This window comes from Gasterosteus aculeatus, chromosome 9 (genome assembly GCF_964276395.1).
Source record: "Gasterosteus aculeatus chromosome 9, fGasAcu3.hap1.1, whole genome shotgun sequence".
Lineage (NCBI taxonomy): Eukaryota > Metazoa > Chordata > Actinopteri > Perciformes > Gasterosteidae > Gasterosteus > Gasterosteus aculeatus.
The window spans coordinates 6,366,760-6,388,792 of record NC_135696.1 but is presented as its reverse complement, the minus strand read 5'-3'; the positions used below and the strand labels follow the sequence as shown (position 1 = coordinate 6,388,792).

At 47.3% G+C, this 22,033-nt stretch overlaps 1 protein-coding gene and 1 long non-coding RNA gene across 5 annotated transcripts in view; one reads left to right on the top strand and one right to left on the bottom strand.

Moving 5' to 3' along the window:
• Positions 1-22,033, bottom strand: part of pkd1a (polycystic kidney disease 1a) — a 45,465-nt gene that overhangs the window by 11,561 nt on the left and 11,871 nt on the right. For 2 of the 4 annotated variants that reach the window (XM_040185755.2, XM_078080292.1), the window contains exons 5-35: positions 21,881-22,033; positions 21,257-21,507; positions 20,893-21,153; positions 20,603-20,774; positions 19,577-19,754; positions 17,041-17,255; positions 16,403-16,524; positions 16,149-16,299; positions 15,462-15,724; positions 14,961-15,329; positions 14,302-14,784; positions 14,074-14,205; positions 13,380-13,555; positions 12,642-12,772; positions 9,909-12,523; positions 9,343-9,540; positions 8,956-9,255; positions 8,405-8,850; positions 7,538-7,688; positions 6,215-6,367; positions 5,446-5,586; positions 4,332-4,650; positions 3,778-3,994; positions 3,258-3,417; positions 3,040-3,180; positions 2,799-2,943; positions 1,879-2,187; positions 1,615-1,703; positions 1,072-1,387; positions 459-636; positions 24-288 (exon numbers count right to left, since the gene is read on the bottom strand). The exon at positions 21,881-22,033 is cut by the window's right edge and continues 11 nt beyond it. In XM_040185755.2, coding sequence (XP_040041689.2) covers positions 24-288; positions 459-636; positions 1,072-1,387; positions 1,615-1,703; positions 1,879-2,187; positions 2,799-2,943; positions 3,040-3,180; positions 3,258-3,417; positions 3,778-3,994; positions 4,332-4,650; positions 5,446-5,586; positions 6,215-6,367; positions 7,538-7,688; positions 8,405-8,850; positions 8,956-9,255; positions 9,343-9,540; positions 9,909-12,523; positions 12,642-12,772; positions 13,380-13,555; positions 14,074-14,205; positions 14,302-14,784; positions 14,961-15,329; positions 15,462-15,724; positions 16,149-16,299; positions 16,403-16,524; positions 17,041-17,255; positions 19,577-19,754; positions 20,603-20,774; positions 20,893-21,153; positions 21,257-21,507; positions 21,881-22,033 — 9,200 coding nt within the window. Of the gene's footprint in view, positions 1-23; positions 289-458; positions 637-1,071; positions 1,388-1,614; positions 1,704-1,878; positions 2,188-2,798; positions 2,944-3,039; positions 3,181-3,257; positions 3,418-3,777; positions 3,995-4,331; positions 4,651-5,445; positions 5,587-6,214; positions 6,368-7,537; positions 7,689-8,404; positions 8,851-8,955; positions 9,256-9,342; positions 9,541-9,908; positions 12,524-12,641; positions 12,773-13,379; positions 13,556-14,073; positions 14,206-14,301; positions 14,785-14,960; positions 15,330-15,461; positions 15,725-16,148; positions 16,300-16,402; positions 16,525-17,040; positions 17,256-19,576; positions 19,755-20,602; positions 20,775-20,892; positions 21,154-21,256; positions 21,508-21,617 lie in introns of all 4 variants that reach the window. The other 2 variants (XM_078080290.1, XM_078080291.1) reach the window with 2 other exon arrangements.
• On the top strand, positions 18,680-19,013 carry LOC144383275 (uncharacterized). Its single transcript, XR_013450639.1, has 2 exons — positions 18,680-18,784; positions 18,867-19,013. It is a non-coding gene; the product is annotated as an uncharacterized LOC144383275 (long non-coding RNA).

The window sequence follows — 22,033 nt, the reverse complement described above, 5'->3', positions numbered from 1 at the left end:
GTCTCTGTTTCCGTGACACTGACCGGCACTTTGAAGCTGATGGCGTCGGCCGGTACAAACAGGCCCGCGGCAAAGGCCGTGAGGTGCCTGGTGCGACAAACTGCTCTGCTGGCATTGGTTTCTGCAAGGGGCACCATGCCGTCTGTCCGCCACTGCTTCTCACTCTCACTGAAGTACTGACACAAGGAAGCAAACACCCCAACCTCCAGATGAACCCCCGCGGGCGGCGAGCTGGGGCTGCATGGCGTGCTCACGTTGATAAAGTAGTCCAGTGTGGTGTCGTACGACCTGTGCAAGAACGGTGATAGAAATCTGGTTGTCATCGTGAAAATAGATCCCAAACAAATGACTCGGTAACCTCCGAGCTTGACCGTAGGGCCTCAGTTGCTGCCCCAAGTGTAGCATGTGATATAGTAGACAGACATGTTACATAGCAGTAGATGATCAGGAGCTCTTACTCTGGCGACAGGAAGAAGGTGTATTTCCTGTGGTCGAGGTCCTGCCCCCTGGTCATGCCGAGTGTGATGCGTTTTTTGTCTGTGCAGTTGAACTCGTTGGGTCCTTCATGTGAATGAAGGTAGGCTGTGATGTATGGCTCCTCCGCATTGTCTTCTCTTCTATTCTTCTGTCTCGCGTCTGGAGAAGGAGTCGATATAAGAATAAGAAGAATGAAACTGAGTCACAACTAGAAGCATAAAGTAATACAAATTCAAACCTCAAATCACGTTGAGATTATGTCATCAAATTGCAAGAAACGATTAAATGCTGTAGATAAGTAGGATGTGTGGCCCGTAAAAGCCCATTGAAAACTCTCTCATGGTACGAGATGGGCCAAATCCACACACGCTGGTTCTTTATTATCCCCGTGAGGCTTCTTGGACGAGTTGCAATGAGAGTAAGAATAATGAAAATGACAAGGCAACATCTCCTTCATGATGCCGTCCAACACCACTACTGTTCCAACTTCTAAATACCTTCCTCTGAAGGTTTTTTTAAGTGGCTAAGCACTAAGATCAGTAATGGGTGTGTGCATGGTATTAAATCAGTTAAGTGGTGAATGTGAGCGCTCACCCTGCAGACTGGTGAAATTGAGCTGCACGAACATCCCCGCCTCTCTGTTGGTGTTTCCCGTGCTGACCCTGACGATGACGGAGTCACAGTGGCTAATGTTAGCCTCAGCCGTGGGGATTCCTCTGGTACCAGAACCCACCAGATCCACCTCTCCTCCACCGCTTCCGTTGTTAACAGCAACAGTGATGGCGAGGCTGTCGTCCAGGCCGGAGATGGGAATCTGAGTGCCATTTTCAGTGCGGAACTCCATGGATGCCACCTCGGTAGATACGGTGTAGTTGGCCACAAAGTTGAAGGGGAAGGGATTTGACTCCACCTGCTCAGGAAAATAAGGATACTCATGAGAGGAGCTACACGCGTGTGTGTGTGTGTGTGTGCGCGCGCGCCTTTGTAATACTAACATTTATTATGTGGGGAATGAAAGTTATGATATTAGCACAATATAATACATTTTCTCTGACAATGAGAGTTGTTTAACTGCAATCCAAAGAAAAAGGGTGACACAGACTTTTCTATTCTTCTGAGTAGTTTCTATCATGTCACCTGAAAGAGAAGCTGCATAATGCTGTTTCCTGCTGCAGCTCTGCCAAGACTGTAGTTGAACGCTCGGGGGATGGAGAACCGTTTGCACTCTGGAAACACAACGAGGAGAGAAGATCAAACGCTGACACAAACCGCCATGATGCACGTCGTTCCTCACTTTCCTCTTACTAACGTACCATTTCTTATGAATGTAGGGTATCATTGTTACCACCTACAGGAATATCACTCTCATCTGCTCATAAGATACGGAACACGCAAACCCACCTGGACTGTTGTGGTCATGGTAGCAGAGGAGACTCTGAGGGTCCGCCAGTTTTCCTGTGGCGGCAATCTCAGCCCCCCTCAGCACAAGCGGCTCCTCGTTGAGCACGCGAGCATGCATGAGGATCCGCATGAGGACCGAGGACAGGCTGTAAGCTTTGGCCGCCACTCGCGAGGGGGGCGGGGGTTCCAAAGGGAGGGCTCCTTGCTGGTCCCCGGAGACGGCAGCTGAGGGGTGTGAGGGGGAATTCAAGTGGGCCAGCTGGAGGTAAGACTGGGACGTTGACTGGCCGACCTGATGAATTAGATCACCTGCAGCGAGGGGGGCAACGCGTGAGAAACACATGGAACGGACAAGAGGAGAGGAGGAGAAAAAGATTCAGCTGCACACTTTGTCTTCTCACACAACGTGGCTAAATAATACGGATCCTGTAGAACAGGCACCATAAAGGCGGTTTACATTATCAGCACGAGTTGCACCAAATCTAAGAGGCTCAATTTTTAGCTCCGCACAACATGACCTACGGAATAATTACCCATTACGTGTACATTTCATGGTAGCCTTTGTTTCTCAGCTTCCTTTTATAGACAGTGCATGTGATTTGGTTATAAGGAACACAGCCATGATCTTCCCTCAGCAATAGACATGCTCCTAATTAATAGAACTTTACTACATTAGTCAAATACAAACAGATAAGTGTATAATGCAGGACCTCTACGTGTAACAGATCCTAAGCATTTACAGGAAAAGTGCACTTCTTTAAAGCACCCAGGGAGTAACTTTGGACAGGAGGAGCAGGAGGATTGAGAAGTGGTCAAAGGACAATTCGTTACACCCACCGAGCATCCAGCGACTCGAAATGTTACAGCTGACCTTCATTCAGACACAGAAACACAGTTCTGAAGAGCACACGGTCTCGTACCCATGATGTTCAGGATGTTGTCAGCTATCTCAGTGGGAGTGACGGTGCCCTGCTTGGTGTCGGTTTGCAGAATCTCCAGCATGGACTCCAGCTTGTTCAAGGTGCTGTTCTGACATTCCTCACATATGAATTCTCGACTCATCGCCTGGAAAAACCCCCCACAAAATTCTTGATTTAATCGCTTTCTTTTCTCTTCCTCTTTTCCTTCCTTCCCGCCTTGCCTCACTCTCATCCCGCTCACCGTGCACTGGGCCAAGGCGGCGGACGTCTGCTGGATGTCGTTAACGGTGATCAGGTCCAGAGCGGTCAGCGCTCTGGTGATGTTGCTGCGGATTCGGACTCGGTACCCGCGCTCATTCTGGGAGTGCCTGGTCAGCTCATACTGGAAGAAGGTAAACGCATAAGATTCCTTCACGTGTTTGCGACTGTTGTATAATCGCCCGCCTTGGTTTATCCTACCTCATTGAGCACTGTAATAAGAGCCAACGATAACTCTCGGACCCTCTGGGAGTCTCCCTGCTCCAATAGCTTCTTGAGTTTGCTGTCGGTCAGCTCAGACAGCCAATGGGGAAGGCTCTTGTACTCACGTGGCGCCTCCGGCAGCACCACCTCAATGGACCTGCACACAAACACAAAACGAAAAGCACTGAGCCTGCGGATTTCAACCGTACTCCATCCGTACGGACTGGATTCATTACCGTGTGAAGTACAAAATAGGCTTTCTGACACACGTAGAGTAAAATCTGTTGGATCATTTTTGACAGGAGCTGCCGTTTATCCAAACGCTAAATTCACTGATCAACACACTGTGAGGAAAATATCCACTAAAGAGCAGCTAAACTGTGTTTAGTTGGCGAGGATTTATTTATTTTATTTAAAGTGATAAACACTATAACCCTCAAAACCAAAGGACTGAACATTACTTACGTGGTCTCACTTAGGCTTAACTTAACGAAAACGCAGAGCAAAATATAGTTACTTGTTAAGTGCAGTGATGGCTGCTCCCTGGTGGTCCTCCACCCTGATGGACACCGCTACACGGTTTTGGACTGAGCTAAAACCTGGAGGCAGGAAGGCCGAGTGCTCCGGGCTGCTGCCTTTGTACACACAGAACTCTTCGCAGTAATCGTCTCTGCAGCGCGTCACCAATAAGCTGTAGAGCAGAGGAGTCTCTGAGACCCCGAGATCGCTGTAGCCTGTAGGCAAGAGAGTGAGGGAGAAACCAAGAGAAGAGAACAAGTGATGAATAATGGTAAATGCACTAATTAGATGGCAGAGATTTGACAAAACCCGTTACATTACATTACATGTCATTTAGCAGATGCTTTTTATCCAAAGCGACTTACATTACACTTTAAACCCATGGCTTTTTCACATTTTTGCCCAGGGAGCAACTAGGGGTTAGGTATCTTGCTCAGGGACACTTCGACATGGAACATGAGGCAGCCTGGAATCGAACCACCAACCTTGTGCTTCCCAGCACACCTTCTCTAACCCCTGCGCCACGACGACCCCCGTTACCCCCCCTCTTACCCGAGCAGTTAAAGTGAACCCGGTCCAACAGCGTGCGTATCCTCCAGCCCTCGCCGTCTTTCCCGTACTCCATTCCCGCTTCCCCTCCCCCTCTCAGGTGACACTCCCCACCGGCCGGCGGCATGTTGCTGTGCAGGGTGATGGAGGCGGCGCCGTCGCCATCCAGACTTTCGTCGGTCACGTGCAGAGTGAAGTTGTAGGATTCGCCGTTGAGAAGCACGCCCTGCCGGAGCACCAGGTCCATGCCGTCGCTTTCTGTGGTGGTGGAGGAAGAGTCCAGGACCAGAGTCTGGTTTTCCAGCGTCATGGCACTCCAGCGCTGAGCGGCAGAGAGAGAAGGACTTTACAGATGCAAGCTGGGGATTATGTAGAAATATAACAGCATTGATTGGAAAGAGATGAGAAATTAGATGAGAAAGGGTTTCCTCACTGTGTTTGTTCAGTGCAAACAATGTGAGACAGGAGTGATAAACAGACAAATGATTAGAAACCAGGCTGCAATGCTGAATGCTTTCAGAGGGTTTCTTCTAGATAGCATATTATGAAAAAGGGTAATTAAGGTGAGAAGGGAGGCAGCTAAAAAAAAAAAAGAAAAAGTACATTCTTTTCCTTTTTTTCTTCCATAGAGGCTTTAAAGACGTTATTTTCACTGTATGATGACGCATGTTGTGAAAACCATATCTAGTGAGATGTATGCAAAGAGAACCAAATTATAAACCACCCCTGTATGGAAACTAAAGTACAGTGTGATTATAAAATAGTTTCCCTGGTTTGGGCACATCTGAACGCTAGCATGTGCAATCGGCGGCCCTGAATTGAATGAACGAGTGTTTTGCCTTTCGAAATGTTTCCCAGTGTTTGTAACAACCAAACATATTTTCTCTGGTTCCAGTTTTACGATGACCTCATTCACACACCCACACACATTACAAATCCCATGGAAAGTCTGGATGGAGAAGAGAGGGCAAGAACGGGGGTTAGGAGAGGATGTGGGAACGTTGAGCTCACTGTTGCTTCTGTGGTGACGTGATGTCACTTTGCTGTGACATAAACATTTGGATTTGGAGTGTGTGTGTGCCTCTGTGTGTGTGTCTGTGTGTGTGTGTGTCTTTACCCCCCGACGAAATCCATGGCAGTTTTCGCAGGTTCCTTTGAGGTAGACATATGAATTCTGGCTGACCTCGTAGAAGGACTGGGCCTTACAGGACACGCACTCCAGAGACACCATGGGAATGTGGCCGCTCTCGACAAGCACCTGTCAAGCTCACACAAACAAATGTTAGCAAATCAGGATGCAGGAATCCGGGTTTAATCAAGTCACCCTGTGCAGTTGAGTGGGACTATTCTTTTACAGTATCTGTATATCAACATGAGGCTGGACTTGAAGATTGTTTCTTTGACTTTGACTACGTAACAAATAAATATCTAGATATAAATTAAAGGAATTGATCATTAATATTACAATAATAAATCGTAAAGCAGCAACTTTGTACAGGAACTACATGTCAACTTTAATATCTTTTAATGCATAAACGTATTGGTCAAAACATAAATAGCAATTCAAAATTCAGTATATTATATATATATATATATAGTAAATCAATTTGAGTTTTGGTGTACCCTTAAGCCCAAACATCTAAAAACATCCGTAAGACCAACCGAAGGGCCGACGACAAAACACTTCTAACATGCTCAACATGTTGATGTTAGAGTACGAAGAGAGATGCGTGAGGCCCAAAGCCCTTAAGTCTGTTTAACAGGATGTAATTTGGAGAAAATACAACACTTTACGCTGCTGCCAGAGGTCTCAGAATAAAAAAAAAGGAAAAGGAACAGTGTTTTTTTATTTGTATGCATTGACGCGTGCAGTAAGGTTGACTTACGGTCTGTGTGGTCGACCCCGGCGGCATGCCGTCTTTGCTGATGGTCAGTCTGAAAGTGTACTCAACGCCCGCTTCCAGCTCGGAGCCGGAGATTCCCAGCACGGGATCACTAGTGCCCAGGCCGAAGTTCAGACTGGAGCAGTGCTCCGCGCCCTGCAGGGAGCAGAGATTAGTTTACAATCCTATACTCCTTGTTTTTGTGTATTTACGTCATTGTAACTAGAAAGAGACACTCAAGAGGCTTTGTGAACACCGCTTTAATTTAAGGTAACTTTTAACCTTAAATCCCGTGGAGGGACAGCTGTGGACATTTGGTGAGGCGGCTTTTCATTTTTTTTGTGATGTCTCATCTGGATGCGAGAACAGCAAAATATGTGAAGCTCTACGATTACTTTGGAACACTCACACATTTGAAGTAAAACAAGTAAATTTATTTCGTCTCTGATCTAATTTAAGATACTGACCTAATGGATTAGAAATATCATCAACTAAAAATTATGACAAATGTCAGAGACAGTGTGGAGTACTTTTCCATTACTATTTACTATTACTATTTTCTCCTGCAATTGTATATATATATATCAATATTTGTTTCTCTCGAATCCTTTTCTCCATCGTTCTTCTACCAAAGTACAAAACAGTTTCACTCTTTGGAGTCAGATTGTGTGTCCTTCTTTATCAGAAGTGCAACACAGCTGTGTGTGTGTGTGTGTTATGTGTGCATATTGTGAATGTGTGTAGTGTAATTGTCAGGGTGGAGAGCAAAGCACCAGCTGTGGAATGTTCATCTCTAAGCCGTTACGTGACCCTTTAACAGGCCCGTCTGCTTAGATGTACGCGCACTTATTCCCACACACATACATTCCTGCAGGACGCACCCATCCCATCGGGTCCTACATTGTGGTCTCTGCAGAGGCAGAATAGGTTACCAACCAGCAGCAAAACGCCATACATATCAAATTTGTTCTCCAAAATCAGTGTTCAATATTTTCAATATTTGAACACAGTTTTATTTATACTAAAATCAAGTAAAATATTAAGAAAATAGCAAGCGAGAAAACTTCCTGTCTCACAACAGGAGAAAAAGCAGAAAGAGAAATAAGTCCTCCTGAACTTGAACATGAACTGAAGACATTTAAAAACACCACTCGTTCCTTTGCTACTCATTCTGCCCAATTCACGGGGATTTAAGTTCTAATTTAATCGGCAAAACATCTTTTTTTACATTGGTTTTGTTGCATTTTGTGTATTTGTTCACAAATTAAGCACACATATTTGATCCCGCCTCTACTTTAATCAGCTGTGTCTGTTGCCTGCCCTTACCTTCGAGGTGCCTTGACACTCCCAGTGGTAGTGGAGTAGTGACTGGCGGTCTGGGTCCATGTTGGGATCGTAGGACTGCACAGCGCTGAGCTTCAGGTCCTGAGTCCTCGACCACACCCTGTATGTGCCCCCTTCTATGATGGGCATCAGCCTGGCGGGACAAAAGGAGTTAAAGTTAACAGATGAAACTTGTAGACCCCGGCGAGCTGTCAGGTTATTGGTCGATAAATAAACACAGTTGTGCCACATGACGGTTGTGCCCCGTCAATTTACTAATTATAAATCAAAATTCTTCCACACTGGTTTCATGTATGTAGGAATTTTGTGACGCTGTTGGGACAAACTTGATTTGACTTTTTAACATTTACCTCTATTATGGTTTGAAAATTGTATAGTGGTGGTTTGAGAAGATTCTATACATTTTTCCACCATAAATCTAAGTTACTAATTCATCGTAGCTGGCAGAAATTCAATTCAACCTTCAAATTTAAAGGGAGATTCAACCAAATATCAAAAACACATGCTTTTCATGTTACCTTCAGTGCTATGAATAAGCTTCTTCTTCTTCTTCTTATTATTATTATTAGTATGTATTATTATTTTGGTGGGATTTGCTTAATTTTGGAGATCTTGAAACACACAAGATTAAGACACCAAAAAATATCTTTCAATATAGTTTTCAAATAGTTGCTACATTAAATTATATCATTTCTTGGAAGATAGCTGCATTCTTCAAATAATTATTTTGGCACTTGAAAAAGACTTGGAATATTGTGTCAATTCCATACTGTATCAAGCTCAGAAAATAAATAAATAATAAATCAGAAAAAAAATCAATAATAGTGCAAACTTTGTTTATCCACCGACCTGGTTGCCATGACACTGAGCTGCAGACAGGCGGCCTTCCGTAACGGCACGCCTTCGTAGGACATGGAAAACACCAATGAGTAGTTCCCTGCAGCTAGAGCCATCTTAGGCAGCGACAGCTGTAGCCGTCGCACATCGACCTCCACCGGGAGGCGGACTACAGGGACAAGCAAAGACTGATAGGGCTGAGTTGCCACCCCAGGGGCAACACTGGGGCCTTCGTCATTATCACAGGAGGGAGGCGCAAGTATCTGCCAGAGGTACTGAGCTCCGTAGTGGAGGCAGCCCTTCAGGTCCACGCTAGCTTCCACTAACGTGGGCTGCGAGCGCCAGATGGCCAGACGGGGGGCTTGAACCACCTGCACTTCTGGCTCCTCACACTCCAATACGCTGATGCTTATCTCCACCTGGGCCAGAACCCAGCTCACCAGGTTACTGCAGTTCACCTGGCAGAGAGAAACCCCCCCACAGAAATCTCAAAACAGCTTCATATTTCATAGATAAACACTATGAATGATGAACGTATAGAGTACAGGGGAAAAGAAACCTACTTGGACGGAGTATTGTCCTGGGTGGCTGTACTCATAACCCACAGTGGTGGTGTTTGTGTGAAGAGGAGTAGAGCTGTCGCCAAAGTCCCACAAGCACGTCACAGAATTAGATCTGGGTGTGATGTGTGCAATCAGAGTCACCGTCTTATTGATGAAGGTGTCCACGGGCGCTGCATGCAGAACAGCTGCTGAAAGCTGGTTCTGCACCATGATGTACTTTGTGACGTTCTGAGAATGTAGTGTGTTGAGGGCCTTCAGGTAGATGGTCAATAGACCTGGTTCTTCTGGCGTGTAGAACACCTAGGGTTGTGGGAGACACATCAACGTCTAACAGTTGTTTTCTTTATTATCATATTTAGTAATTATGACTATTCAAATTGGTCTGACCTCTTTAGTCATGTGCATCGTCATGGCATGGTGGTGTAGATCAAAAGTCCACAAGAACCGAACAGGCTTGCCTGTCAGGATGTTGGCTGCAAACAATCTCCTGACCCCCACGGGGATTGCGTCACTGCTTCCCTGGATGGAAAGTCCCTGCACCGGCTCCATCACCTCCACTTGGAGGTGCCACTTAATCAAACTCACCTGGATTGTCATATTGCGACAGAACATGTGCACTGCATTAGCTTTATTTACCCTTTCTGGCTTTGACAATCAAGAGCTAATGCCAGAAACACAACTGTAGTGATCCTTCCCAAATATTTCCTCATTTCTGCTGAGAACACTCTACATACTGACTTCAAGTGACGTTTTAGTTCAAGTAAGCAGCCAATGATCTCATGTTGATAGACATGTCTTTGAAAATGTACCCATATGTCTGGCATTGATAACTTACATTATGCTTTTACTAGTGTGGAGACTGGCAAAAGTAGAGAATGTGAAATATGATACTAAAGGCTGTAAAGCCTTTTTTTTCTGGAATAGTATCGTCTTTGAATGCTGTCCATCTTTACCTGGTTCTGAGCGGTGAGATTCACCATGTGCGTGGCCACCCTGGTGAACGTGTGGCTGTAGGTTTGGTTGGGTTGAAGGGTAACAGTGGTATCTCCGCTGATGTTCAGTATGAGGGAAACGTCAGAGCCCGCTGCCATTAACACGGTTAAGTTCACCTTCTCGCCGACCGCCGCAAATTTTTTACTCGCCCTCAGCTCCAACCCCTTTATCTTGTCCTGAACGAAGAACTCTCTAGAAACGACTTGCCCGTTGATGTCGTTGGTTGCGTTCACAGTGACGGTGGCTGTTTTCGCCTCTTGGAAAACAATAGAAGTATTCCTTCCCATTTCTGTTCTTCCTTTGAACTGCCACGTCCACGTGACGTTGGTTCCTGTCAGTACCTCCCCCTGCAGCGAGACGCTGTCGCCCGTCGCTACGTAACCCTGCTTGGTCACGTTGGTGGCGTTGAATCGTAAACCAGAGATGACTTCCTGGACGCTGACTATCTTTGACTCAACCTTTGAGCTGACCTCATTGAAGACTTCCACAGTGACAAGCTTGAGGCCGGGACTCATGAAGGTGTGGATCTTCCAGGGATGGTTCCACTTCAAAGGGTCCCCATTCACAGACCAGCGGTACTGCAGGTCAGAGCCTTCAAGACTCAGCACCGTCAGATTAGTTGAAGCATTGACTGCAACTGGGTTGTCGCTGACCAGCAGGTCCACCCCTCCAGCTGGTTCCAGAAAGCGGATGGTTCTGGTGACAGACAGGTGGCCCAGGAGGTTGGCAGCCCGGAGAAATATATCACATGGTCCTGGTGTGGAGAAATTCACCTGCACTGTCTTCCCGCTTATGTTGAAACTCGAGCTTTGGGAGTCTGGCTCTTTGATGAGGCTCCAAGTGAACGTCATGTTGGTTCCTTCCTTTAATCCCGCGTGAAGGTGGAGAATGCGGTTTGTAGCAAAGCAGCAACCGTCCAATCCCGCGCCTCTGATCTCGTCCTCTGCTAAAATCTGCAGCCCCTCCAGCTCACGTTGGACATAGAGGAAGACACTCGCTTGTGTCGTTCCGACGTCGTTCTCCGCTGTCACGATGATGTTGAAAGTTCCAACGGAGCGGAAAGTGTAGAACATAGTGTGTTTCTCTTGGATTGGGGTGCAACGGTCACACAAATTCCAAGAAAACCGGACATCATCTCCCTCTTCCATTTGGGCCTCAAAGTGGACCGAGGCATTGAGAGGGACGTTTACCAAGCTGGCGTTGACAGTCAATCCACAGATTGGTGTGAGCACAGTAACAGGTAAAGTGGTGTGATTTCTGCTAACGGTGTTGGCTGCTGTTAGTGTAATATTGTAGTTTCCAGAGGTGTTGAAGTTATGGAGGACACTCTGGCCTGTAATCTTATTTTCATCTCCAAAGCTCCAGACATAAGTAACGTTGTAGGCCATGGAAGATGTTGTGAAAGAGTATGGCGCTTTAAGAGTCAGGTTATTGTATTTGGTGCCATTATGTTGAATGACAATGGGACCCACGGGCATCAAAACCTCAATCAAAACACTGGTGTTAATAGTGGATATGTTATTGAAGGCAATGACTGTCACACTGTAACGGCCAGGGTTTTTATACGTTGTCCGGACATTCCCAGAGCCACTTACAAGCCCAACGTCTTCCCCTCTACCAAAGTCCCACTGATAGCTGTAGTTAAATTCTGGCTGTGCTCTGGCCTGCAAACGGATCTCATCCCCAACAGCGTAGTGGGATTTCTCCAGGTTGAGGCTGATGTTAGTCAACGCTGGCTGCACGCACACCCAGTTGAAGAAGTTTGCCTTGGTGGCCTCGTTGACCCCGCTGGAGAGAAGCAGTGAGAGGTGGTAGTTCCCACTGGTCCAGTACGTGTGCGAGACTCTGGGGTCGCCGCGGTGCGTCTCGTTTGCGGTGGCGTCCCCAAAGCTCCATTCATAAAGATGAGCCGACGCGTTACCGGACACCCAAGCCTGAAAGTTGACGGGGGTCTGCTCTTGGACACAGCCGTTGGGCTCCATTTTCACAACTTGGAAAACGAACACCTGCACTGGTAGGATTGTCCAGCCGGAGCTCACAGCGTTGGCGGCCGTTACATTCACCGTGTAGTTGCCGTCTTTGATGTAACTGTGGGACACCTCAGGTTCGGGTTGTGTGTAGACGGTCCCATCTCCCATTGAGAATCTCCATGTGATGTTATTACCTAATCCAAGGCGGGCCCGTACTGTAGTAGGACTGTGAAGCTCTGTAGGAGAAGAGCTTTCAGCTGTCAAATCTCCAACCTCCTCATACACAAACATCTCCGCACAAGCGTCCATCGAACTGATAGTGTTGTTAACATGTACGCAGACGTTAAAGACGCCACTCTGTGCAAAGGTGTGTGCCACGCGGCGACCTCGCAGCAGGGCGGAACCATCTCCAAAGTGCCAGTCATAGTGAATGCCATACGGAGAGGGCAGAGGGTGAGCCTCAAAATCGGCCGATTTGCCAGTGAGGAGAAGTAGCGGCTCCGTTTGTATGTCGACACGGGTGAGGATGCTGTAGACGCTCATGTTGATGCTCTGACTGATGTTCTCATAGCGATTGGACACTGACACCAATGCTGTGTATATTCCTACAGAAGAAGAAAGGGAGAGGAAGGGGAAAGGGGGTGAAATGACCTTCTTGTTGCTTTGGCAAATGGAAACAAAAACATTGTGAGGCGGCTGATAGGAAGATGGGCGGGGGCTCACCTGGCTGGGAGTAAATGTAGGTGACGTTGTTGCTTAGAAGCACCTGATTGGGGGAGTCTGGGCAGAGGAGGGAAGGGGCATAGGGAGGCTTGTATTCAAATTCCTTATATCCGCCGTCACCAAAAGACCATCTGCAGAACCACAGAGATGATGTAAAACCATTAAACAAGTAAACTAAATAAATATAAATTCGACAAGTAAATGTATTGAACTACTTCACATACAAGAATGTGTGTATTTGAATGCACATACACATACACACTTGCACTGGAAAGAGGGAATAGCATTGTCCGTGTGGAGTGAAAGAGAGCACCATGATTGGGAGGGTGAAAATGTGAGAGAGGGTGGGAGAAGAAGGGAGAAGAAGAGGAAGGACGGATGGGGGGGGGGGGGGGGGGGGGGTGTTACAGGGGAAACGGCGAGCTGAAGGGAAAATTCTTGTCAGCAATCTGCTCTAACCACACAGCTATAAATTCAAGGGTCTGCTTTGTGTGACTGCTGCTATTATGGCTCACAGGAGACGGAGAATGGAGCAAAGAGAAAGAGATAAAGGAGAAGAAAGGAGCAGTCAAACACAAACAGATGCAATGTGTTTCCACTCAGCCTTCAAAAGCAAGAGAAGAGACAGAGAGGAAAGTTTTCATTCCTTTTCCTAAAAACACCACAGCAAATATCCATTTGTCTGTCTGTCCATCATGGATCAACAGCCCCTCCCCCTCCTCCCCCAGTTGTTGTTACCGGAAAGTGGCGGCCACAGACATGTCGACAAGAACAGAGGTGGTGAGAGTCTGAGTGGAGCACTGAGGGACAACATCTGGCACGCCCTTTACTGTGACGTTGGCCATGGGCTGCAGCCGGTCCACAGTCACGTTGAAGTGCTCCGTGAGCTTGCTGAAGTGGTTCATGGCCGTCACCTGGGAAAAAACACCACATGACACGTTGCAACACTATGAGGTGCCAGAACAAGATGTGATCTAACCAGTGGGGCTAAAACAGACAGGGAATTGATTGATCGTAAATAACAGATGTTGTGCTCAGACTGGTTTTTATCTCGAGAATAGTCAAACGTCTTTAAGGTATTGGAACTGAGACCTGTTACAGGAATGTCTTCGGACAACCTTAATGATTACATAGTAATAAATGCAGTTTTGTGTTTTAACTGCATTAGTACCAAATCAATTATTCAGTTTGCATCTGAAAAAAAATCTTTCAAATGCTGAAAAGGTTCCGTGCTGTTTCATATTTTTCACACATCGATCGTGTGATGCTCTTTGCAAAGGTGACTTGTGATAAACCTTTTAGTTAAATCTCAGTGTTCAAACATAAGACTGTGTATCCAAAAACCTCATGAAATAATGAACCTAGCGATTAATATTAAACTGTAAACGAGGTTCGGCAGCATGTCTCTTGTTGGTTGTGGAGAGAAACTCACAGTGAGCTTGTAGGTGGCGGCCTGCTGGTAGATGACATTGAGGACGGTGTTATAATAGGTGAAGTATGGCTTGTCATCCACTGTCCATTTAAACGTGGGATTGGAGCCTTCCTGCACTGATGCTGTGTAGCTCTGAAACACCCACACATGAAGACACGTTACAAAACCATTACACTGCAGAGTGCATCCTGTATCATCAATAGAAGTGAAGTAAACACATTCACACACCACAACGGACTCCATCAGCACCCTGTGTGCAGGATGCGGCTGCACCACCAGTACTCTGAGCGGCTCTTCCAAGTGGACCACCACCGACAGGCTGGCCTCAGTCACGTTATTGTGGGCCTCCAGCTCCACCTTCACCGGACTTCTCTGCTCCTCCGTACTCAAGTTTAGATCCAGCACTGCATACAAGCTGGGCTCTGTGGCCTCCCCCCCCGACTCCGAGCCCGCCTCTGGCTGACAGAGTCCTGGACCAGCAGAGAACTCTTGGGGACATTCGGGCTGGAAGGTGACGCTGTGATTACCGCCGGGCCACCAAGCCTTTGTTGGGTAGCTCGAGCGGACCCGGAGCAGCAGCTTGGTGTTGCTGGGCTGCAGGTAGAGGGTGCCATTCTCTGGGTGGGGGTGAAGGATGGTCAAACCCAGAGGAGGCACCACTCGCAATGGGCATGATGCAGAGGCTGGGTATGATGGTTCAGCTGAAGTCACCTGGAATTCATGAATTACATTGTGTATCAATTCTTTTTTTAATACAACAGATTACCAATATAGGACAAAAATGGATAACAACAAATATGATATGATGATGATGATCAATCAGCCGGTGTTAAAATATCTTCAATCTTGAATATAAATGTGTGACTTGACTCGTCAAACATTATTACCAGCAGGCTGTAGAGTCCGGGCTGTTTCAGGCCATCAGACAACTGTACTCCCAGGAGCTGAGTCTCACTGTGTCCCACATAGAGCACCCTGACGGGACAAACTACCTCCTCCAGCCAGACTCCCTCACCACCCTCCACCAGGGTCTTCAGGTCAAGCTCTGGGGAAGGCTGAAGGTCAGCCACGCTTTCTATCGACTGCGCGGTGTTGTTGATCCAGAACCACTCTGACTGGTTGAGGGCAAAGACGGGCTGTCGCCACATTGAATGTGGGGAAGACTTGCAGTGGAGGAGGGAGGCGGGGCCAGCATCGTGCTGCAGCGCGATGATGTCGCCACGGGAAACCAACAGGTCCTCCAGGTGTTCTCGTACCTGAGAGAAACAGGGATCAGAAGTAAACAAGGCTGCACTGCCTCAACTGTTTGACCAGTCTCATACAGTTTTCGTTCACATATTATTTAATCACTAAATAATCAGTTCGAAGGCAAAAGCAAATCCTCTCACCAGTACGTGTGCAGCCGGTCCCGGTGGTAGAGTGAAGACCACCTCATTCTGCAGGGTGTATCTAGGCCTGCGGGCCCCGGGGGGCAGGAGGTGACCCTGTGTGCAGTTCGGACAGGCAGACGGGCGGCAGGGACTGAGGAGGGGAAGGCAACGGCGCTGGAAGGGACACCACTGCTCTAGTCGGGGGCACGAGGACGGATCACCGCTCCGGGTGTCATTAGGGACACAAACCGCCACCGGGGCGCACGCTGGACCCCCACAGCCTGAGACACAAATTATGCGTTGGTTTAATCATTTACTCGTAGTTGTTTAGCCAAATTGAAATAAAGAGAATAACTAAAAGAAGAAGGAACTATGTTTTTTGTGCCGTGCAGGGTTGCAGTTAGGTGACATGTGTCTGGACGAGGACAGGAAGTCCTCAGGAGGGAGGCGACCTTGATGGCTGCTGTCTCGTTTCTCTTCCGTTTTGCATTTTTTCTCCTCCATTCAAAATGTTCTTTAATGTTGACTTTCCCTAACAACTTCAGACAAGGCTTTGTGTGTGTGTGTGTGTCTATGTTTTTGTCCAACTCGTGTTGTGGGGGCGCAGATGGCTTATGCTTTTTTTTTTCTTACCACGCGCTGATAGTCACCAGCTATGTGCGGATGGTTTCAGGTGTCACGTGTGAGTTTTGGGGTGTGACTCACTGGGAAGCAGCAGGTGCAGGCCGGGATGATGACAGTACGGTCTGTAGGTCTGGAACCGGACGTGGATTTGTGAACGGAGCTCCGGAGCGACGAACTCCAGAGAGGACAGACGACCTGCCCAAACGCAGCTCATAGCTGGGAACAGCAGCACCTGTGATTGACGAATGAGAGAAACAGACGGAAAGTTTGATGAAAAGCAGGTTTCGAGGAGCAAAATACGGTCATTGAATTAACCAGGGGAGATTCCTCCTCACCTCTACGCCTCCTCTGGGAGGCTGTGGAGTGGAGAGCGGAGCGGGCGCGGCGCGGTGCAAAGGATTATGGGAGGGAAACACAGTCAGGCCCAAAGTGTAAATCCCTGCATCTGGAACACGCACTAGATCATACAAGGGGACAAAAGACGGGGAGCTGCTTTATGTTCACCTCATTTTAAAATTAAAAAGAGTAAAGATCTAGAAGTGGTGGGGTGGTAAACATGGCAGTAATAGTATAGTAAGTAGTAGTAGTATAGTAAGTTCAGATATCCAGCTGCCACATATAAAATACATTGTGAAGTCTGCTCACTTTCTACAGCTTAAACAGATTAAATACATACAATGCCTGATTCTTCTACAAACTGAGCATGTACAGATAGAGGTTAGGAGATATGGGAATCACTGCTTGACTCATGTAGAATTGCTTCCTCTCTTCCCTTAAACGGTACGACTCGTTACGAGAGGAGGTTGTTCGCTCGTTTGTATCACAGCTTCATTTGTGTAGAATCGGTAGTATAGAAGGTTAAAGCTTCTTGCCAAAGGAGGAGAGGCATTTGCATTCCATCTCTGCCTCAGTTTTCCTTTTCCTCCTCTTGATTACTTAAGGCGGTGTCCCAGTGTGTCTGCGTGAAGTGTACCTTGGGCGTTGTACTGGCAGACGTAGGCCCGCTTGGCATTGCATGGGTGCGAACTGGTCTGAGCCGACTGATCGAGGGACACGCACACGTTTCCACGGGCAATGGAGGAACGCGGCGGCGGGCCCTCCTCTCCCTCCTGAGCGTCCGAGCCGTCCATCCAGCGCAGCTTGCCCGGAGAGTCGACGTCGCTGAAGCCGAGCCACGCTCCTCGCACCCTGGGGGGTTGGGCGAAAAGAAAGGTAAGACACAGCGTACCTGCAAAGATAGTTATTGCACATGAAGTGGCTGTTGGGCGACCGTGGCTCAGTGGAGGAGCAGGATCGCCCTTGAATCAGAGCATCGGCCGGTTGGATCCCCGGCAGCTCCACGTGTCGATGCGTCCTTGAGCGAGACGCTTAACAAATATCTTCCGCGGGATGTTTCTGATGTGTGTGTGACAGGGTACTAACGATTCGTCAGTCCTCCAGGGCTTGGATGTACCAATGGGTGTATATGGCTGAAAGACTAAAAAAAGAGCTGTACAATAAGACCATTTTCCTTTGACATGCCGTTAAAGCAGGAGAAAATATATATTTTTATACATGTTGTGTGATCTTGACTTGAATCAAACTGTGACATTTAAGTTTCTCAATCATTTACCAGCTTGACTTCAAGAATCAATGATTGCAGTGAAGAGAAAGCTGAAATGGGCTTGGATTGAACTCCAGTGGGATGTTAAGAGAGTGGATGCCAGATATTGAATAGGCTCTGTGATTACAACAGGAACCCCATGAGCCCACTAATGGACTGCGCATTTCATCCGCTTTCGTTCCATAAGCTGTGAACTGGAAAAGGTTATAGGCTGTGACACGAGACAATGGAAGTCTAGTTTTGATTCTTGTGTCCAAAACTTCGCCCAGCTATGTGCAATTTCCTCCGTGGTCTTGTTTTCAATCTATTTTTTATCTTTTGTTAAGATTTGTCAACAATGTCTGAACACCCACATCTGTGAAAACGGCTTCTTAAAGACCGGACAGGTTCAAATATTGAATATATAACAAGAAAAAAGAGTCTCTGAGGCAAAAAATAAGACCTAATGTTTATAGAGCTCCTTACATAAGTGAGAGGGTGGAGGAGGAGAGAGGGGATAAGCTCCATCTGCAGCAGGTTTTTTTTCCTCCATCATCCATTTTAGGCTGTGAGGGCAGGGCCTCCACCCCAACACAACACACACGCGTCATGAACTGTGGACTCCTCCTCCCAGGGCGATGAAAGCTACAACGCAGCTGTGCTTTTACAGATGTGTTTTTTTGTGACACTCTCTGACCTAAACACCAAAACCGGGGGACTTCAGAACAGCACAAGTCCACAAACTCTCTCAGCGAAGCAAAGCCGAAAGAAACATGACTATTTTTGCAAGGAGGACTGTACGCCGATACTATGTCAAGGCCTAAGGTCTAGATGGGTATTTATCTATATAAATATATTGTGGAGTCTCTACCCTAGGCTGCCCCCGATCAGGTGAGAGTCTCTATTGCTGCACTGGTGTACGCAGAGGGGGCCGGGTGCAGCTCTTGGGGCGGGTCATCGATGGGAGGTATGTCCCCAGATCCATCCTTGATCAGGGTGATATGCTCCCAGCCCCGCCTGCAGGAGCACGGCTGTGCTGAATTGCCAATCAGGGTGTCGGCATAACAGGAGCTGCACCCTGGCCTCTCTGTGTGTGCCTGGCTCGTATCCAGAGCAGAGCTCTCACCATCGGGCGGTAAGTTGAGACTCCACGTTGTTCGACCCTGTTAGTCATGTTGTGATCACCCCCTGACTAACGACCACCCTTTTTGTCCCAGGCAACGACGGGAAACCGAGGACGTTTTAAGTTGGTCTTTGATACGTGTTTGAGCCGGAGGGACCGGCAGCACGCGGACGGCGTCCTCATCCTATTGTTTTTTTTGTTTTGTTGGAAATAAAGCCACGCTGACGGCGTGTTCACCCTTCCCCTCCTAAACTTTGTGGTTGTTTTGGACCCAGACGCATCACAATATATATAATATAATGTATATGAATGAATGGGGATGACAAATGACAAATAGACCACAGAAAGTACTGAAAGCTTAACGGCATGACGTTACACTACTGATACTATAGCAAAAAAGAAAAGCTCTGGCCTTCAAAAAACGATTTGAAGTCTGAAGAATGTGCTTACAAATCCAAACCATGTACTCTGTGATTGTCAGTTATTTTCCAAATCTGTTCGAATACTTGAACCTTTCAAAATAGTTTGAGGGCGTTCCAGGATGATGGGATCAGGATAATGATGTTCTTCTTTTGTCGTGTGGCACTCACCAATGTTTGCTTATTTCTGCTCTTGCCGTGGGTAACAGCACATTTAATTGTGGTCGAGAGCCCTCTTCCCAATACACCCCCCCCCCCCCACCCCCTATTTTGCCTCATTTTCAAACTAAAACGGAAAGAAACATTAAATTACGGGATCATGAAAAAATGCATTAATGTCGTATGATCAAATTTAGAGCATTAAATGTTTCAGAAGAACACTCACTGCGTGATCTTGGGTGCCAGCAGGATGCGCAGCGCGTCGCTCCTGACTATCGCCAGATTGCCGCCGCAGTCTGAACACTGCTGGCGAGCGTCCGTCCAGCTGAACTCGCCCGAGACGATCTGGAAGCAGCGAGAGGACTCGTCGTGGCACACCCCGTTGTTTGGGAAGTGAGGGCAGGCTGGCAGAGGACAGAAACATTCACACCCCGTTACAGCTTCATGTCTCCTTCATGCGGAGAACTTATGCGCCCTTGAGATTAGAAAGTAAACAACGACACGCTCAAACAGCCCCTTAGTGTGATGTCTTCGTTCCCTTAACATTCAAGAGGAAAAAAAACACTTTACTGGTTACTCTGCTGCAAAATATATAATAATAATAATTATTTTCTCATCCACATATGAAAAGTAAGGTATATTTGTACTTAAAAGGGAGTTTAGTATCAGTGATATATTTGTTCAACATTTTCTTTTTTGTCATACTTTGATACAATACTGTTTTCCTACATTGAAAACAAGCAAAGGTGTATGAAGCTAGCTGCATATATTTTACTTGCACAGCTCAGACAAGTTGGAATTCAAGTTTAAAAAAAATAAAATATCACCGCAGTTTTTTGTTTTCATTGAAATGTACAAAATCCTCAAGGCTTAGAATTTATCTGACAAGATGCACACGCGGTACAATGTATTACGACAAGACACGCGAGACAATAACTCCATTGCAGTTCAAGGTGTTTACAAAGCTCGTCCTGTTCAAACAGATCTGTTGTTCAGACTGAAAGAGGTGCAAACAGTGAAGGACAGTTAAAGGGAAAGAAATGTGGGCACAGAGGACAGAAAATGTTAATGTGACTATTTTTTATGTATGCATGTCATGAGTTACATCTCATGTCAGTTATTCAAAGTTCCAAATGATTATTAGGAACAATTCTATGAAAACAATTAGCTCACAATTTACCAACAACCCCAATGCCATTTGTGTCCTAATTCGGCTATCGAGTGTCGATCCGTCTCACTTGGTTTATCTTACCTTTGGCAACCTCAACACCATCCTTTGAAATCTTCCAATCAACATTCAAGCCATCAGCACCCCAGCTGACCAGTGTGATGTCCAGGCTCTTATTGGCCACAGCTAGAGGTGGACAGCGCAGCTCCAGCTTGGGAGGAAGTGTCACGGTGACTCCTGCGCGTGCTGAACGTACCTGACAAACACAAACAAATGTACAACACAATATCACAATCACAGGTAATTATGTTGAAAAGGGGTTAATTCATTATACTGTAAAAGAAAATAAAGTATTTCCTAATCTTTTCCCTCACCTCCTTGTGTCCAGCCCAAGCCATCAAACCGACCGCATAATGCCCCGGAAGCCCATATTTGTGAGTTGCTGTGGTGCACCCCGATTCTGTAGTGTTGACTCGGGACGAAAGGTCACCGAAGTCCCAGGACAGGGTCACCGGCGTGACGGAGGACGCGGCAGAGAAACTGACGCTGTCGTGGACGCTTTGCAGCGCGATGGGCTTCAGCGACACGGCGAAGTCCACCGCGAACACGTCGTCGGCCAGAGTCCACCCGCATTCCTGCGCACAGAGGGGACCGCATGAGGAAGACGAGGTTTCCGTGTGAATGAACCACCATGAAGCGGCGGAACGCCACGCCCGGGGACCACCGCGTGCTGCGTACCTTCATGACGTGGGGGTTCGTGCAGGCGGCTGAACAGCGAGCTTTGCTGATGAAGTTTGGCTCGGAGTTTGTGCTGCAGAGGCACTCGTGTCTCGCCCCCAAACCCCCGTAGCGGTGCAGCGCGGCGAAGCACACGCTGTTACACTGCTCGCTCGTGAAGTTCCCCGGTGTGGAGGAGGAGAAGATGACAAGCTCACTCCGTCCGCCTCCTCCACTGCTGCTGTCCTCCAGGCAAGCGGCGTAGTTGAGACCTGGAGAAGAAGGGGAAAAAAAAGTTCAATCATATATATATTTTGGCTGATTTCTCATTTGACACTACAGGAATCAGGACTAATTTATTACCAAAATATGTCAGACATACAAGGAATTTGACTTGGCGGTTGGTGCATGACATCAGACAGACAGAGGAGTCGGCAATCAGCAACAGACCTTCTCTGTCTAAAGCAGCATAATAAATTGAGAAAAGGGCCTCGGTTTATCAAGTTGAGTTCCTTGATGTCTTTCTCGGGTTCAGCCCAGTGGAGACACTTCATTTTAGTCCCTCGACTGTGTTCAATACGTGAATCTGAGTGGTAGGAATCCAAACGGGGATGTTTTTAGTATTGGTGGTTGTTGGTTTCGTACCACAGGTGAGCAGGCTGACGTTGAGCAGCGGCTGGCCCAGCAGCTCCGGAGGTTGCCTGCACAGCATGTCCTCCGGCCGGCGGACCCGCACCCCTTTCTCCTGGAGCCAGCTGACCAGCCGAAACCACTTACAGTCACAATCAAAGGGGTTAC